Genomic DNA, 19,969 nt, shown 5'->3' on the forward strand with positions numbered 1-19,969 from the left:
AGAGAGCGAGAGGGTGAGCCTGGGAGAGCGAGAGGGGGGAGCCCACTCATTAGCATTCCACAGCCATGGACTAAACGCTGACAACTAACAGAGATATCCAGCTCCACACCGCTGCATGCACTCGCCTTTGTCCTCTCCCCTCCTGGCCCTTCATTTCGTTCTCTCATCGCAGCCAACACTCCTTCTTTTCTTCCACCCTTCTCCCCTGTCCGCTCTCTCTCTCTTCTCTTCTCCCTTCTCTTTTGCACAAGAGCCAGAAACCTCCCGGAAAAAAAATGAGGAGGAAGAGGAACGAGAAGGAGGGGTGATGTTGTAAAAGCTGTGCAGAAGTGACAGCGCTAAGCGCAGCGGATTTAGCCAGGACAGATACAATTGTGTGTGACTTGACAAAATAGAAGACGGGAGACGTTTTGAATTGAAACTGCCATTGTGGGTTATTTTAAACTACCCCCCCCCCCCCCCCCACACACACACACACACACCCTAAAACAAAAAGAAGGACATTTGAAGCGCTCTGTTTACTTCAGGGTCGTCTGTCTTTTTCCGTATTTTCCCCGCGGTGGAGAATCGGATTGCTTTAATAATGCCTGATTGCATGGGGAATATTTCGTGTGTTGCAGAACAAGAAAGTAGGAAAACTCATTGTTAGAGAAATTAATATTCAATGTGCGAAGAAATGCATGAAGTAGCTGTCACTCCATAAAAATAATTTTATACATAGCGACGCATGTCATTATTGACCTGCAGTCAATTAAGCAATATATATACATACATACATATATATATATATATATATATATATATATATATATATATATATATATATATTTAAATTTGATCCACAGTGACAGCTGTTCCAGTGAGGATGCTAACTTTTTCTTCTGTCCAAAGTTTCAGCCCTCCCACCTTTGCCCCCCCCCCCTTTTTTTTTTCTCCTCCTGCAGTGTGTGCACTGCATTGTTGTTTTAAAATATGCATGTCTCTCCGGAATGCCAGTCACGGGTCCAAACTTTGTGTCCCAACCTCCCACATGATGAAAATGACCTCCCCCACTCTACACCCCGCACACTCCTGCGCTTTTTTCTCTCAAGCGAGCTCAAACAAAATGTCTCAATCTGCACTTTTCTTCTTGTTTGAGAACTAACACTTGTGGATGTGGGACCCTCCCCAAAATATATATATTTCAAAAAGTGGATTAAAAGAAAAAATACAATGAAGGAACATTCATGGAACGTTCATTAAGTAAGACTTGTTTTTTTTTACTTTCTTCTTTTTTCCCGTGTGAGTGCGTGCGCGTGACTGCTCGGTGTAATTCCGTGCGTGACGTGGAGAGAAAGGTGAAAACCAAATAATTGCTGTGCAGCTTGTATAGAAAATAATGACAAATGTCTGTGCGTATTGGTGATTGTTATTTGAAAGTTTGAAACGAGAGAAAACGTCACGGGTTAAAATGTGACGTAATATTATTTGCAGCGGCAGTGGAACCCTTTCCACATCATCACTCGTTGACGTCATCGCAAAAGACGCACGTGGCTCAAAGTAAATTTGAAGGTGTTAAAAGTGAAAGTAAAAATTCGAGTATAATTCTGTGACGCTTTGTAACCCGTTGATATATGACGACGTCACACGCAACATTAAAATACTACCGTTCAACATCGGTTGAAAATGATTACGTCAAAATATACACTTGTTTTAATTTATTATCATTTAGTTTTGAAACATTGTAGGAACAAAAACGATATAAAAAAAATTGCAAAAAAAATCAAAGTACAGTTCCTAATTGACGCCGTTGGTGAAATTATAAAAAAATAAAATAAACACGCACATTCACACCACACACACACACACACACACAGGATTCATTCATTCATACTTTGTGCCAGCCTGTGAAGCTTGTTTCAGTCATTCAGTCAGGCAGAAGAATGCATGTAAAGATATAATCCTGCACTCAGCCTTATTTCCTCTTTGTACGCTGCTTATCCTCTGCTCAGAACAGCCCGGCCTCCTTCTTGTGCTCTTCAACCTTGAAGAGAACACACGCAGAATTGCGTCACGGTTTATGCGTTGTTTGTTGACGTGACACTGAATGAACGAAAGTTTTGGGACACCTGTTTGGAAAAAGAAGGAACATGCGCAGCTGGAACAGTTCATCTGGTTAGACTTTTTATGAGATTTTACAGTTGGAATAGTTGCACCCATTCACCCAGAGGAACATTTGTGGTCTTGGAGATTTCACAATATTTCTTGTAGTCCCCCCCAGAGCTGTTTTGTGGGCTTGAGGTCAAATTCTTCTATGGCAAATCCACCTGAGCGTGTCTTCATGGGCTGAGCTGTAATTGTGTGCTGGCAGGAGCAAGATCATGAGGAAAACCATCCATCCATCCATCCGTCCATCTATCCATCCATCTGTGCTGTCAGCGTAAAATATTCCCATTGTGTCCACCATCTCATTAATAAATTCTTGTCATTTCCCATCTTCTAGTCAGAGTCGTCGGTACTATCTACTCAAATTGGTTAATGTGTCAGTTAACTATGGGTGAAGTGTTCTTTTGTTTATGATATTTTACATCCCTTTTCCACGCACTTTGCTGCATGGAACGCTCCACAGTGGAGCTGTCTGCACACACACGCACGCCGCGCGTGCGCACACACACACTCGCTGACACCCCCCCCCCCCCCCTCATTTCCCTTAAAGCAGTGTTTCTGGTGTGCCGTGAGAGATGTTCAGCCGTGCCGTGGGAAATTGTCCAACATTAAATACCGAGCGCATTGTAAACAGGATCGCCAAACCACAGGTCAGTTAGCGCAAGGCCTGGTCAGCCACTTGCTAATCGTGCATGCGTGGCAAATCGGAGAATCTTGAGATTTCAAGTTGTGGCATCGGCACATACATAGTTTATGTGTGTAATGCTATTAGTGTTGACTCGTGAGTGAACGATTCGTTCAAAAGAACGATTTTTTTTCAGTGCACGAGAGTGAAGTGATTCGTTATTTTTTCAGTTGATATGACTTCAACCAGTAGGTGCCGGTAATGCGCATTGAAGCTGGTGCCACCTCGCCGTAAAACGAAACGAAGAAGACAGTGACGTAACTTCCCGTTCACGAACGAGTCGTGAATGTCGATTTACGATTTGCCAAGGAAGGAAAGAACCACTCACTGAAACATCACTTCTTTTATGCGCGTTTTCTCCAAGCTAACGGCTAACTTTATTGCATGAAGGGGTGCGCCGTTATGCAACAACGGGGAGATTATGCTTCTCTGGGTAATCTTGATTTTATAACACTTGTAGTAGTTTTTAAATAACGTGTATGCATATATACGTCTAAATATTGTTATCCAATATATCTACTGCAATTTCACATTGGATTGCTGGTTTGAAATTTACTTTTATTATTTTATTATTTATTATTATTTTAATAAACATTTATGTTAAAACTTGTCTGATGTTTTATTCCTTCATTTTGTATTTGCCAATTAAAACATAAAAATCAGACATTTGGTTAACTGCTTTATATGACAACATGTGTAGGTACACGTCACGGACGCTTCAATACGTACACTACACGACGTAAAAAAAAAATGAATGAATAAATAAAGGGTTAATTGCACAATAAAAGCACGTTCAAGCATTTGCCCGCACCTGGGATCGAACCAAAAGCTTGCCGAGCATGAGCCCGTGTCACTAACCAGTCGACTGTTTCCACATGATATTACATACCTCAATGCACTGTCTTGTACTAGTGATGTGCATCACAGGCCAATAGGGAAAAAGTTTAAGTGAAAGTGAGAAGTGCCACACCCACCCTTACCCCCACCTCCTGATTGGCTGTTTGAGCGGTGACGTCACTTGAACACTCCATTAGGTACACCGCCATTTTCAAGTGTACCTTATAACAGGCCACTTTATTAGGGAAATATGGTCACAGGTGTCAAGCTCTAGTCCTCAGGGCTGCATTCCAACATGTTTTCCAAGATTCACCTTGTGTATTTCCCTAATAAAGTGGCCTGTTATTAGGTACACTTGAAAATGGCGGTGTACCTAATGGAGTGTCCGTGTGATTCCCTCGTTAAGTGCAGGTGCGTGAAAACTTTTAGCTCCTTTTGAACGTGAAAGTGGCTAAAAGTTTTCACGCACCTGCGCTTAACGAGGGTCACTTGGAAAACATGTTGGAACGCGGCCCAGAGGACTAGAGCTTGACACCTGTGACCTTTGACCATGATATTTCCCTAATAAAGTGGCCTGTTACTAGGTACACTTGAAAATGGCGGTGTACCTAATGGAGTGTCCGTGTGCTTGCCTCGTTAAGTGCAGGTGCGTGAAAACTTTTAGCTCCTTTTGAACGTGAAAGTGGCTAAAAGTTTTCACGCACCTGCGCTTAACGAGGGTCACTTGGAAAACATGTTGGAACGTGGCCCAGAGGACTAGAGCTTGACACCTGTGACCTTTGACCATGATATTTCCCTAATAAAGTGGCCTGTTATGAGGTACACTTGAAAATGGCGGTGTACCTAATGGAGTGTCCGTGTGATTACCTCGTTAAGTGCAGGTGCGTGAAAACTTTTAGCTCCTTTTGAACGTGAAAGTGGCTAAAAGTTTTCACGCACCTGCGCTTAACGAGGGTCACTTGGAAAACATGTTGGAACGCGGCCCAGAGGACTAGAGCTTGACACCTGTGACCTTTGACCATGATATTTCCCTAATAAAGTGGCCTGTTATTAGGTACACTTGAAAATGGCGGTGTACCTAATGGAGTGTCCGTGTGCTTGCCTCGTTAAGTGCAGGTGCGTGAAAACTTTTAGCTCCTTTTGAACGTGAAAGTGGCTAAAAGTTTTCACGCACCTGCGCTTAACGAGGGTCACTTGGAAAACATGTTGGAACGCGGCCCAGAGGACTAGAGCTTGACACCTGTGACCTTTGACCATGATATTTCCCTAATAAAGTGGCCTGTTATGAGGTACACTTGAAAATGGCGGTGTACCTAATGGAGTGTCCGTGTGATTCCCTCGTTAAGTGCAGGTGCGTGAAAACTTTTAGCTCTTTTTGAACGTGAACGTGGCTAAAAGTTTTCACGCACCTGCGCTTAACGAGGGTCACTTGGAAAACATGTTGGAACGCGGCCCCGAGGACTAGAGCTTGACACCTGTGACCTTTGACCATGATATTTCCCTAATAAAGTGGCCTGTTATTAGGTACACTTGAAAATAGCGGTGTACCTAATGGAGTGTCCGTGTGATTCCCTCGTTAAGTGCAGGTGCGTGAAAACTTTTAGCTCCTTTTGAACGTGAAAGTGGCTAAAAGTTTTCACGCACCTGCGCTTAACGAGGGTCACTTGGAAAACATGTTGGAACGCGGCCCAGAGGACTAGAGCTTGACACCTGTGACCTTTGACCATGATATTTCCCTAATAAAGTGGCCTGTTATTAGGTACACTTGAAAATGGCGGTGTACCTAATGGAGTGTCCGTGTGCTTGCCTCGTTAAGTGCAGGTGCGTGAAAACTTTTAGCTCCTTTTGAACGTGAAAGTGGCTAAAAGTTTTCACGCACCTGCGCTTAACGAGGGTCACTTGGAAAACATGTTGGAACGCGGCCCAGAGGACTAGAGCTTGACACCTGTGACCTTTGACCATGATATTTCCCTAATAAAGTGGCCTGTTATGAGGTACACTTGAAAATGGCGGTGTACCTAATGGAGTGTCCGTGTGATTCCCTCGTTAAGTGCAGGTGCGTGAAAACTTTTAGCTCTTTTTGAACGTGAACGTGGCTAAAAGTTTTCACGCACCTGCGCTTAACGAGGGTCACTTGGAAAACATGTTGGAACGCGGCCCCGAGGACTAGAGCTTGACACCTGTGACCTTTGACCATGATATTTCCCTAATAAAGTGGCCTGTTATTAGGTACACTTGAAAATGGCGGTGTACCTAATGGAGTGTCCGTGTGCTTGCCTCGTTAAGTGCAGGTGCGTGAAAACTTTTAGCTCCTTTTGAACGTGAAAGTGGCTAAAAGTTTTCACGCACCTGCGCTTAACGAGGGTCACTTGGAAAACATGTTGGAACGCGGCCCAGAGGACTAGAGCTTGACACCTGTGACCTTTGACCATATTTCCCTAATAAAGTGGCCTGTTATTAGGTACACTTGAAAATGGTGGTGTACCTAATGGAGTGTCCAAGTGACGTCACAGTTCAAACAGCCAATCAGGAGGTGGGGGTGAGGGCGGGTGTGGCACTTCTCACTTTCACTTAAACTTTTTCCCTTTTGGCCTGTGATGCACATCACTAGTACAAAACAGTGCAGTCAACTGAACACTGTCATGTCGAAACAGCTGACTGGTTAGTAACACGGGCTCTTATTCAGTAAGCTCTTGGTTCGAGTCCAGGTGTTGGAAAATTTTTGCACGTGATCTCATTGTGTAATCAACCCTTTATTTATTCACTTTTTTTTTTTGTTTACCTCGCGCAGTGTACCTATTGAAGCGTCCGTGACACATGTTGTCATATAAAGCAGTTAACCAAATGTCAGATTTTTATGTTTTAATTGGCGAATATAAAAAACAAGGAATAAAACACCAGACAAGTTTTAACATAAATGTTTATTAAAATAATAATAATAAAAGTACTCTGATAAAGGCGGAAGAAACCGCCGAAACATGTCAGGTAATGAACCTAAAACAATTTGTTTGATATAGAAGAAACCAGTGAAGTGAATAATAAAAGTAAATTTCAAACCAGCAATCCAATGTGAAATTGCAGTAGATATATTGGATAACAATAGGTAGGCGTATATATGCATACACGTTATTTAAAAACTACTACAAGTGTTATAAAATCAAGATTACCCAAAGAGAAGCATAATCTCCCCGTTGTTGCATAACGGCGCACCCCTTCATGCAATAAAGTTAGCCGTTAGCTTGGAGAAAACGCGCATAAAAGAAGTGGTGTTTCAGTGAGTGGTTCTTTCTTTCCTTGGCAAATCGTAAATCGACATTCCGGCTTACATAGTTCACGCCAGGAGACGCAACACATGCACTGACTGATCCGTTGCTGCACGGGAAGGCAGTTCACCCATTAAATCGTTCGCGAACGGGAAAGTCAGGATTCGTTCCCTCACTGAACCGTTCACGCGATGAACTGGAAATGCAAATCACTCACTCACTGACTCGTTCACTCCGTTCAGTTGGTGAACGGAAAATGCAATTCACGACTCGTTCGTGAACGGGATGTGACGTCATTTTCTTCTTCGTTTTGATTTACGGCGTGGTGGCACCAGCTTCAATGCGCATTACCGTCACCTACTGGTTAAAGTCATATGAACTGAAAAAAGAACGAATCAGTTTAGGAGCCCAAATGATTTGGATATTTCACCAACGTAAAATACACAGTCAAGTCGAGACACCTCGACTGTGATAGCCACTCAGCCGCTGTCAGAACAGCAGAGCGTCTTTAAAAGTGACTTTATTCTTAATGTCACAATATTTTATAGAGCTAGTCTAAAACTGTAAACAAAGCCATATTGATTCTTTTGGATTTTGATCACTTTCAATAGTTTATTCCTTACACTGTCTAAAACCTTTTTTCAAAAACTCTCACGTTCAATTACAAAAGAAATACAATTTAAAGAATATTTAGTATTTATTTTTATTCAATTATTTGACTCTCCATACATATATAGGAATAGAACTTTACGTCTTTTGTTGTAATAACTGATTTTAATATAGAAGCTGGTGTAACAGATTTCTGTTGGTGGTGTGCCTCGAGATTTTTTTCCAATGAAAAGGTGTGCCGTGAATGAAAAAAGGTTGGGAAACACTGCCTTAAAGGATTCTAATCTGAGCCCAATGGTGAAAATGCACATGTGTTGTGTGAAGAAGAAGAAGAGCGAGTGGGGGTCGGGAGAGGGGGGGGAGTAGAAAGGAAGATGAAGAGGAGGAGGAGGGTGGTAGAACCGAGTGGCCCTCTCCCTCTGCTGAGTGACACGACCCCTCTCTTCTCTTCAAAGGCCACGCACAGATCCGCGCATGCGCATCTCATTTGAATAGAGACTGCTCGCCGGTATGAACCCCCCACACCCACATATGCGGCAATATTGGATTCAGGTGGGCATTCAATGGTCTCCATCTCGGTGCAGCTATGGTTATAGTTGCTCACCCCCCCTCCCAGACACGCACAAGGACCTCGTCCAAATTCATTTGCATCCACTGATTATATCAGTAATGAATAGCTAGCACTGTGTGATGCAGTTTGTTGGGGGGGTTATTTGGATAGACGGGTGCCAGAGTGGACAGGGTCCGGTCCTAAAAGGTCAGGCGTCCACTCATTTAATGGTGAAAGAGGCGTTGGGGGGGGGGGGGGGGGTTAAATATCTGTCATATTCACCCCAAAAGAACTCCATCACAGAAAGTCAGTAAAAAGAATTGCTTTGAGTCCAGTGTTTCTGCTCGCACAACCTGCCTTATTTATTTTTTTATTTATTTATCATAGTCAAAATTAGGACTATTACAAGGTTTCATTCATTATTTACATTTAATAGCACCTGGCTTAAGTTTTGTTGCAATTCCATTTAAACAGTCTTCTGTGCATTTGAACTAAATGTAGGACTCATAACTTCATTGCATAATACTCAAACGTTTTTTGTTTACTTTTAATATAAAAAAACAAAAATGATTCCTTTTGAAATAAAAATGAACGTTTTAAGGGTCTGTGAGTTGCTTTTAATCACTCAATTAATCCGCTCTCATGCGAACACATTATTTCAAATGCCATTTCTAATGTGATCAGTGGAGTTTTCCTAAGATGCACGTCAATGATTTTATATTCATTTCCGAGGAAACCCTGACTAAAATAAATCAAATAAATTCTCCTTGACGTCGTAGTTAGCACCCGCGCTCGAACAAGGAGAGTTTGGAGACTGTAAAGTTCTGAAGTTTCTTCTCTTGTCTGGCTGGGTCAGCTTTAAGCGGCAAAGCAATAGTAGACATCTTCTCTTCTCTTTCCTCTCTCTTTTTCTTTTTTTCAGCCTTTCTCTTTCCTTTCTGGTTTGTGTGCGTGTGAGGCCCTCCTCGGAGGCTGTTATTGTTGCTACCTTTGTTTGCTAGATGGCGCCCTGCCTTAGGGGGACCCTCTGCCACCGCAGCCGCTCTGCTCGGCTCTCATCTCTGCGTGAACCTTCTCCCCGCCTTCTTCTTGCCTAAAAACAAAACAAAATATAACTCACAAAAGTAATTTGTCATCTATTTTTAATGTGAACATTTGTAAATGTTTAAATTTAAAGAATAAAAACAGTAATGGAAAAAAATCAATATATAAATAGATCGTTTGAATTTCTCCTTAGTTTTTTTTAAATGTTTCAATTTAAGACATTTAAATCGAACGGGATTTATATATAAAAAAAGTGAACTTCAAGTGGAAGGATAATTAATATTACAATAATTCTAAATATTTGTCATGTTTGTTAAGCACAATCGGGGATGGTGTTCACTTGACTGAATAATTATTAAATTGTGTTTTTTTTTCAGGTGGAGATTCAACGAATATACGAGCTCATTCTGTTTAATATCCTTCATCACGTCGAGGAAATGTTCATAATTCTTGTTTGTTTTCTCCCAAGAGAAAATAAAAATAAACTGCAACAGATCCACTGACTAAATAACAACTTGTGTGACGTTGATGGATGTGGTAGACACTTGGAGAGCCTGCTGCAGCTCACTTACAAAATAAATAAATCACAAAAACAAAACAAATGAGTTGCAGGAGCAGATCAAGATTTAATTAAGAAACTCACATGTTGGTAAACAGATGAAATCAAAATGTTATGTGTTTTTTTTTTTTTTTGTTATAGGATATCTGTGGCCGTATTTGACACACCCACACAAACAGAACTAGATTTTAAAAATACGTTTAAAAAAAAACAATAATGCTCGCTCGCTTCTAAATTATTTTAATTCGATTTGAGCTATACACTTGATCTTGGTCTTAAAGCAACTCAGAATGTGTACCTAATAAAGTGTCCAGCGGGCGTTCCGTTGCACACGTGTGCATTCTTGCGCAATGTGGTCATCAGGAGGAGAACGCAATTTACGAGGCTGATATTGTCTTGACGCTTTAGAAGAAGTCGTCTAATGATTCCCAACTGGAAGTCATCATCAGCTCTTCCATCTTATTCTCCCTTTTCCATGTGAATTTTTTTTTCTTCCTCTCGGTGGTGTCAGCGGCTAAAGACGTTCCACTTGCAAAAATCACAGTTCTTATTATTAATTAATTTATTTAAAAATTTTTTTTACAAACTATTATTAGTCAAAGATTGTGTTTTGAGGCAGACAAAGTTTCATGATTATACTTTCTTTTAAGTAAGAGCCCCCTCCCCCTCCGGTTTTACTATGGTCCAGCAGGTTGCCTTGTAGCTGAACCACCTGCACCCCCCGCCCCCAAAAGACCCAACACTCAACTCTCCCGGAAGCATCTTTTACGCTTTCATTATTTATCTTCTTTTTCATAACAAACATGTTTTCTCATTGGTATTGCATACCTCGTGGTATTTTTGTTTTTCCTACTTAACCAGCCTTCAATGTGACACTTGCGTAAAATGCCCTCCAGGCAAAGGGCGGACTTTGGGTTCAATTAAGGCGGAATAATACATGTGAGATGACCACAGTTGCAGACTAAAGAACAGGGGAGAAAAAAGGACGTCTTTTGTTTTAATGCTGCTCTTTGTGTGCTTCTATGCCATCAATGTCATACCGAAGCTTATTAAAGTATTTAATACCAATCGTCTCTAATTCAATCCATTTTGACATTCCTTTCTTACCCTCCTCTTAATCGAATTTGCCACATTTAAGCTGGCTGCCGCCTGGATTTGGGAGCTCATAAAGCAGCCATTTGGGCTCTATATATCCTCGCGGAGTGACAGGAAATACTGAGGTTTGTCGTCATTCCTTAAGTAGAAAACAAGATATTGCTCAGCCACAGTGGGATTTGAACGCATTAAAATATCTCACTGCTTTGCTGTGATAAAAAGAAAAAAAAAGGTAGAGGAGGATTGGTGTTGAAGTAACTTGCTGTCTGTCAGTGTGCTTAGCGTCGCACTGATATGGACGCTGGCTGCACAGCCTCATCTCTTGGGCTTTTAATTAACAAGCTGTCTCAAAGCTTCAGCACAGCTCCATCAAACAGCACCCCCACGCCCAAACCGAACAAATGCAACACCCCACGAGCGCACCGCGTGTTTTGGATTTTGGAGTTAAAAAAAAAAAAAAAAAAAAAAAAAGTTCAACAAATAAAGCAGAATGATATTTTGGATGCGAGTCCAAATCATGCTGTTTGCTTTTGTGCGTAAAATGCGCACATACGTTCTCTCGCGTAATTGGATCATTTAATGTCACTTTAAGTCATGCAAGTGAATGGAGCCAGTGCATATTGCTTCCATCTGCTATTTAAACCAATAACAATACAAGTTTACCTTTAATGTGTGTAATCATGTGGTGCAGTTATTATTTGAGAACATTTTCAATTTACAACATCATTTAGACGACAGCAAATGGACTGAACCGCGTTGCTCGTTCACAAGAGGAAAGAAAAAAAAAAGCTTGCCTGCCTCTCTCTCTCTTTCTCTCTGTCCGTGTCCGCACTTGGTCATGTCGCGTCCCACGCGGGGGAAATGTGACAAGCAAGGCGAGGTCAACAAGGAGGGGAGGGGATGGGAGGGTGGTGGTGGGGGCCGCTGTCCATGGTGCTGCGGCCACCAGCCACCGCTGTCCTCGTCACATTCGACAGGACAAGTTGGAAATCGATACAGTGGAGTTGGGCCCGAACAGGGCAGCGCCTTCACACACTACTTAACACACTTACACATCCGCGACTCCTTCAAGCACACGCATGTGTGTGTGCGTGTGTGTGTAACATATTTTGAAATGGATTCAGGTATGCTTTAAGAGCAATTTGATTCCCCGGATAGCTTTTCTCTCACAAAACAATCACAATGGTGAGCTTCTTTTTATTATCACAAGCTGCTTTTTATTCGAGCGATTTCTGAAATGTAGTTTTGAACTATTGTTAGGCCAGCATAATTGATTTAATTATTTTATTTTAGAACAAAAGAATATACACTGTAGTTGCCTGAATTGAAACTTTTTGCGGTTTGCTGAATATGATTTTTATGAATACAGTAGCAAAAAAATAATATAAAAATCACTCGGACAATTATTTTAGTAGGCTAACGAAATGCAGAGAGTGCCTTTTGTTGTACTATCATTATGTTTTCAAATTGGAGTATTTCTTACCATGTATTTTTTTTTTCAAAGAAAAATCCCCATGATAAATGAAATGCAATCCCCTTCTCAATTTTTAAATTATTTTGTGTATATTTTCTTTGAATAAAATATGCTGGTACACTTGCACTCGCTCTATCAAATGTTCTATTCTTGAAAAAGTCTCACTTTTGACTGACTGCATGTGAAAGAGATCATTTTATTGAAATATTATCGCAGAGAACTTCTTTTTGTCTCTGTTAAAAAAAGTCTCTATAAAAAACTAAATATGGAAACATCTCCCCATTATAATGCATTACAGTTTTTTTTTTAAAATAATAATAACAAAATACTCCCCCGCGATAGGCTATTATGCGTGGTTACAATTCTTACCAATTGTTTTACTAGCCTACTGAGAAAAAAAATGCAGAGGCATTCAACTTTGCATTCATTTACGGAGCAAGAGCAAGGAAATAAGTTGATTAAACATTCTGCCAATCTGTCACCGCCTGACAGCTTTTGCTGCGGGGATAAACAGCAATAAAGTAGAGTTGGCTGGACCACCATCACCACAACCACACACACAGAACCCCCCCTGCCACCCCACCAGACTCTCCTCTTCCTCCCCTTTCATCTTCTCTGCTGACTCAGGTGACAAACACAATGAGGGACATTAGAATGGCTGATAGAGGAAGAGATGGGCGCAAAGTCTAAGCCGCCGTCAGGAGGGCGGGGGAGCGGGGTGACACTGTGGGGTGAGGCAGCCAGTGCAGGGCTGCAGGCCCTTTAATAACACACGTATATTAACTCGCTTAACCACGGAGATTCCGAGAAAGCATGCAAGGGAGAAAGCGTGAAATGTGCATCCAAAACGCGCACACGCACATCTGCCCTGCCCACAGCCCCACCCACAATGCCCGCAGCAGCCACACACACACACGCGCGCGCGCGCACACATCTGTCAATCGACTGAATGGCATTAAGTTCATTTTGAGTCTCATCTGCGGCTGGGTGCAAAGGGGTTGCGCGTTCCCCTCTCCCTCCCTCGCTGCTTCAATAACAAGTTCTTCTTGGGAGCCCACGCAGCCCACGCACGGCGTGTTTATCCTCGGAGGGATGCGCGCACACATGATGAAACCCACCTATAATGTGGTGATTTCATATTGCCTTGAACTCTCTTTACTTCCTTTCTTTTATTTTTTCTTACTCGAAAGTGTGCAGAGTGCTTCGGTAATCAATAAAATAAAGTTAAGCCGTGTATTTAATTGCAAAATCAATGCCTACTATTTTTGTTTTGATTAAAATTCAAGTGCTATTTAACATATTTAACTGTTAAGTCATATTTTATTTGCAGATGTGATTTTCTAGTGGAATGGATCGAGCAAACTTGAATTTTATTTTTGTGTGCAGATAACCTATAAATCAATACGCCATCACGACCATGAAGGAAATATATTGATTTTGATTGTTGACTGGGATTAAATTACAGATTATTTCGTTGCTTTGAGAACAAATAAAACATGCTTTAGGATATATCAACCAATGGTGGCAAGATCTTAATTCGTGTTTTTGTCACATTAGTTGTATTGATAATGATAATGACAAACGTTATGTTGAGTTATTATTGAACTAAAAAAATAATGCAAATCTGTTATGTTATATTAAATATAGATATATTATATTTCATAATCTCTGCAATAGTATTATAATGAAACTATGTATATAGGGAAGGATCTCATTGACTGAAAATATAACAAATTGTGTACATTCGTTAATTTGTGTTTTTGGGCTTTTAAAATGCAAATTGCCCCTGAAGATGTTTGAAGATGGTTTGGTTTAAATATAAAACAATGCACACATTTTTGTGTGATTATTTTTACAGGCCTGAAAAAACGACATTGTTATATGCTTTAATTTATAATTTATTGCGTTCCACTAAATGAGGGTGGCTGAAGCATCCACAATCATGTAGCCCTTTAGGTTTTTAATTTGGGTTTGTATAACTGAATTGTATTTACTTAAATCAACGCATGAATGGGTTTAGTTGAAAATAATGTTGTCAAAAATATAAAAACATAAAGAGTGTGAATAAAAGTGTATTGATAAAATGTTGCATAGTAACGTGCACATATATTTCTAGTCAGGCATTAAAAAAAAATAATCATCATAAATGTGCATGCACGCCATAGCCAATGTCTTCCAAATAACAAACAGATCAATTAGAGGTGGACAACAACAGTATAAACCTTAAAAAGTCAGACTTCAAATATATTTCTTCTTTTTGCTGCATGCGCGCGGGTGAGCTCCGGCCGACCGGGCCGGCAGAGAATCAGAGGAGGTGTAATTGAGGGGGCGGTGAGGGGAGAGCGCCTGAAAGCTGCTATTAAAGCCAAATGGACTCAACAACAGTGTTACAAACGACACTGCCCAACAGCTGGCCCAAATGCACGCGCTCGCTCGCGCACTCGCGCACGCGCACAAACGTCGCTTCAACAGCAAAGTCCTGCACGGCACTATCTTAGGTCCTTTACACTTAAGTGAAAAGTCATCATGGTTATTAGCCTATGGGCCAAAACCTGTAACCAAACGTTTCCTTCCTTCTAAAAATGGACTTTATACAAATAAAAGGTGCAGCCAAAAGCCACTTGGAGCCACACCTGCGCGTTTTTTCTTCCTTATCAAGCTGATTGTGGCAATGGTGATTCCCTATTAGACCCTAACCCTATATAGAAGGGCTGTTTCGTGTTTCCATTGGATTAAATAGCTTCTTGTGCCGGTCAATGAATATGTAATGAGTTGCAAGGAAACCCACCATGCATTTTACATTTGGAAATAGACATAAGATAAATATATACATTGGATGGTTCTTGCATGAGGCGCAAAATGCAAAATTTGGAGGAAAAGAAATTCAAGGCTGCAGTCTGAGTTCAGTACTAATGCTGATGACGTATTTCCAGATTTGAATTGCCTTGGAAATATTGCTGCTGCTGCTGCTGATGGGCAGTGGATTGAATTGATAGCGGATGAGTGGGCGAGGGAGGAGGTGGGAGAAGAAAGAGCGTTCCTGCACGGCTGCTTGTTCAAGATATTTTTCCCTTCGTAGGGCCGATAAAACATTGATTGTTGCAGTTAGTTGACCCGTAAAATTTGGGGGTTACTTTCCTCCTCGGAGCTGAGCATATCATTATGCAAATAGTGACGTGACAGTGATCCCCAACAGTGTGTGTGTGTGTGTGTGCGTGTGTCAGAGGGGTGACATTCCAACTGCCTGGCTCCTTTGGCGGGAGTTCATCTCGAGAGGGGCTGGTGAGCACATCACACACACGCACACACACTTGCACAGAGGGCCAGTGCAGGCAAGCGTGACAACAACTCTCTCAACGGGATGAAACAATTGAAATATCAAACAAGTAGAAAAGTTTTCCATGTCAAGGAGTCCTCCACGGGTTCACATTGTGAATTAAACACAGACGTAGGGGGTGGGAAAAAAAAAAGAGAGATGATGCACTTAAAGGAGTCACATGAGGATTAAATGAGGCGTCGTTTCAATGCAAGGATTAAGACCTGACAAGTTGACGTGGTAATAAATCGAGCCAAACTGCACGTTTTTTTTTTTTTTTACTTGTCATATGTAGTGAGAATAAAGTGTGTGTGGGTAAGGAGGGGTGAGGACTTTCACTTGTTGTGCTGTAATTAATAGAAATTGGAAGGCCTAATATGTGAGAAAACAAATAATTCTGCCTGGCAGCCAAAAATGAGTGTCAATGGGACATTATTTTTGGACGTTTTTAAAAGCAAGTTTTAAATAAATGTCATTTTCTCACCGGCTACATCTGTTTTATCACATACAAATGAAAGAGTCAAACTTTCCTAGTGTTATAAAAACTATTTGTTGGAGTTAGGGAAACTGCGTTTAAAAAAGAATCACAGCAGTGAATAAGGTACCCGCTTTTCTATAATAGCACAAATACATTTATGGATGACAAAGAAAATCAACTTTAAACAAGTAAAAAAAACAAATTAAAAATGTTCAAATGATGAACTACGGCAAGATAAATTCATAACCAAAATGCATAACTTAATTTGCATTTGAAAGTTATTTTTAATAGTTATTTTCAATAACTGAACCAGTGTATAGTACAAATGCAAACCTTTAAAGAACATTTCAACTGTTAAGAAAAGAAATTAAAATAAAAAACTGACCACACGGCCCTTTCATGAAATCCAAACATGAATGCAGGTATTTTATTAAACGAATACAAAGAAGAATCGAGTATGAAAAATAACGTCTTGAGGAGAAATTGGCAAAATAAATCCCCTTTTATTTCTTTGCAGGCGGTGCTTTGGATTTTCGGCAGCTCTTTCATCTCCGGTTCGATCTTCCTTTGGCTTGTTATTAAGAAGCACTGAGCCTTGTTTGTTCCCTCAAGGCAACAATATACAATTATGGAGAGAAGGGAAAATGAGCAGATTTTCCCCCTCAAAAACAGAAAGACGAGCAACGTTATCTGGAAACCAAAATCATCAAATCAAATAATAAGCAAATCATTTTTTTTTTTGTGCTGAAACCAGGAGAGTTGGCAATCAAATTAAAAGGAAATTAGGCCTTGAAACCATCAGGCACAGTTGTCTCATTACAGCACAAAGATAATCCTCAAAAGCATTAAGCCGCACACACATTTACACACACACGCAGAATGGGCGTGGGGGAGAAATAGGATTTCACAGCTAAAAGTTAAACAATAGTCACCATGTGAAGTGAAGGGGGAATAAGGGGAAAGTACATATTTAAGAAAGTGTCTGAGGTATCATGAGATTTAGCATTAGCTTTGAGATTTGGCGAACGTCGCCGCCCATTAGAAGCGTCTTCCGTTAAGCCTTGAGTGGTTTATGAAACTTAAAAAAATGTTATCATGTTTATGTCACATACTCAAGATTAGGTACGACTGAACAGCCGCTTGTCACATCTAAGAACACAAGAAAAGGACTTTAGTGGAGGGGGAAAAAAAAATAGATGTTATATATTCCTCTAACATCATTCAGGCTTAGAATAATATTGAGATCTTGGATTTTCCGACATGTGTCATCTATTGAGTGTTGAGAGCTGATTTACGGCTTCTGTTCAAATGCGATATCCCTTAAATCCATTTCATCTTTAAGTGATTTTAAATGTGCTTGGTGAGTTGCATTTGAGGTAATCAGTGCAGATTGGATTGGTTGTATCTTTGCATCTTTGGAAACATACAAAAAGTTTTTGCCCTCTTCTCAAATGTACCCACTTCAATGGTCATTTACATTTGTTGGATGAGCTTGAAATGTGGAAACTATGAAAAGAGAGCAAATATTTTTTCCCAGCACTGTCTGAAGCCAAGAAAATTTTGTACAAGCAAACAGAATGTCTCAAAGTTAAACTTCGGAAATGAGTTTAAAAAGTTGTATGTGGCGGTGTTCCACAAATAAATCATAAAAACCACACAACAATGGTAAACATACAATAACCACGAGCAAAATTAAAAAAAAAAAAAAGAAAAGAAAAATTCTAACAACTCTACTGCAGGATGGTTGATGTGTGGCGTGCCACAGGGCACTGTACCCATCCCGTGTCCATTTTGGCTATAAAACCCTGGGGAAGCACAAATATTGCTTTGACATTTAGAAAGCGAAACAAAACGTTATTGTGATGTCCAAAACACTGAATCGAACTCTTGTCTCTTACAAAAACACCAACAACAAACGAGTTTGTTTGTCAAGCTGGAAGGGAAACAAGGAGCGACACAAGGCGGTCACACAAAACTAGAAAAACATTGCGACAATTTACAAATCTTGGTGTTTACTTTTGAGTGCGCTGCTACGCGTGGTAACAGTATTGGAGGTCTCCTCTGCCTTCCCGTCCTGTTTCGTCTCCACGACCTTGCCGAAGTACCTGAAGATGGAATCAAAACTCATCCAGGAGGTCAACTCGTGCCGTTCCGTGCCTACACAAATGACACACACAAATGCATACACAAACTTTTAAACTCAAAATCCAACTTTATGTACAATGTTAATGATGACATCATTAAAACTCACCTTTGTGTCAGGAAACTAAAACGCAACATAATTCGTTCCCTGATCCACACCAAAACTGGAAGCTCAGTAGAAATAAATCTGATATCAAAAGAATGATGAAAGCAAAAAAAAAAAAAAAGAAAAGCTCAGACTTTAAGACTCTCTATCTACTCCCTCGGCGGACTTCTCAGGCCCGACTCATGAGAGTCAGTACAGCCTCTGACCCGCTGGGCCAATGGGACAGACTTCATGTTATCCAAGCAGATAGTTGATAATCAACACCATTGCTCGGTCTTCTTTCCATTTCAGGCCTTCCAAACAAAACGGCCGTTCTGCACAAAGGATGCACTAAGCGAAACCAGTGGAGCGGCGGGACTTCCTTCTAAAGAGTCGATTGAGGTAAAAGCGGGAACTATATCGGGTGGGCTTGTCGTCTACTCGTGCTGGGTTTCCATATGCTCTCTTCCAGGTTAGCCGGTTCCCAAGTTGGGGTCACGCTGCATTTTGAAATCTGGTACACGCACCTCAGGTTCTTATGTTTCGTCTAAGCTAGCGATTGAGGCGACAGAGAACCTCGGTTTGGCGGTGGGGTGAGGAAAGTTTGCAACGGCTACCCAACAAGTTGAAGGTGTTTTGTGACTCGACTAACAAATAGCTTAAGTGTTGCTGTGTTTTGAACACAAATGGTGGAGCAAACCATCTAGATAGACAATATAAGCATGTTTGATCAACACACTGTAATATCAAGTCTAAATAGATTTAAACATTAAAATAAAAGGTGAAAAAGTAACAAATGCCTTCCATTTTCATTTTGTATTTGTGTGTTTGATTTGTTCAGTAAATGTTTGAGTGCTTTATTTTTTTCATTTCGTTCAACACTCGTGATGCTTACTTGTAATTAACGTTTTGGCTCAAAAATCTGATCTACATTTTTTTGGATTCTTAGTTACTACATTGACATATAAACATACAATAACCTTCAGGCTAGAAACTGAAGCTGCTTTGCGACTACCTGCAACTGAACTTGAGAAGAGTTCTTTTCTTCTTTTTTTTCCAACCTCCCAGTGGGAGATTAAATTTTTCAGAGAGCAGATATTTAGACTTTTGTGTTTACAGACAGAGGAATGAGTGAACACATCCCTGGAAGTAATGCGTTTTGTGTTTAGAATCTTTTCTTTTTTTTTTTTATCTGCATACTTAAGACTTCTTTTTTGTCGCTACCTGTATTTGTTTGCCACGATAAGAATATTAAAATAGGCTCTCCTAATTTTCTACGGAGGATTAAAAAAGGATAAGCTTGCTATCTAAAATCAGTTCACGCAGTGAGCAGAAAAATGTGGAAAACTGCAACCTTGCTTTCTTGCTTTCTCCTTCCTCCGGCGTGTGGAGGAGATTGGCTATAAAAAGATAGACTAGAAGGCCGCGGGGATACAATTAGGCGCCACCTTAAAGGCTCTCTCACCGTCGACGGGCCTCTGATGACCACTGCGCCGACCCCATGTTTATTAGATTGACCTCTGCCTGGATGCATTAACAGACACGTCGCGTACGACTGTGTGTTTGTGTGTGTACAAGTGCCGAGAGCTCGGGCGTAAACTTTTTTTTTTTTTTTTTTTTACGGTGTTGTGTGGGAGAGTTTGAGAAGGAGGCGCTTTGTGGATCGAAGTCAGCACCTTGGGTCAAG

The 19,969-nt window shown here is 40.8% G+C and overlaps 1 protein-coding gene and 1 long non-coding RNA gene across 4 annotated transcripts in view; one reads left to right on the forward strand and one right to left on the reverse strand.

Moving 5' to 3' along the window:
* Positions 1-833: 833 nt before the first annotated feature.
* Positions 834-19,969, reverse strand: part of arb2a (ARB2 cotranscriptional regulator A) — a 106,596-nt gene continuing 87,460 nt past the window's right edge. The window contains exons 11-13 of one of the 3 annotated variants that reach the window (XR_011086630.1): positions 18,072-18,212; positions 9,078-9,182; positions 834-2,023 (exon numbers count right to left, since the gene is read on the reverse strand). Coding sequence is in view for 2 of the 3 variants with exons in the window: in XM_049763983.1 (XP_049619940.1) it covers positions 9,145-9,182; positions 18,072-18,212 (179 nt within the window). In the remaining variant the exon portion in view is untranslated. Of the gene's footprint in view, positions 2,024-8,350; positions 9,183-16,319; positions 17,989-18,071; positions 18,213-19,969 lie in introns of those variants that run through there. The other 2 variants (XM_049763983.1, XM_049763984.1) reach the window with 2 other exon arrangements.
* On the forward strand, positions 1,138-12,468 carry LOC125994618 (uncharacterized). Its single transcript, XR_007490652.2, has 2 exons — positions 1,138-1,242; positions 9,511-12,468. It is a non-coding gene; the product is annotated as an uncharacterized lncRNA (long non-coding RNA).

Source organism: Syngnathus scovelli, chromosome 3, assembly GCF_024217435.2.
Source record: "Syngnathus scovelli strain Florida chromosome 3, RoL_Ssco_1.2, whole genome shotgun sequence".
NCBI lineage: Eukaryota > Metazoa > Chordata > Actinopteri > Syngnathiformes > Syngnathidae > Syngnathus > Syngnathus scovelli.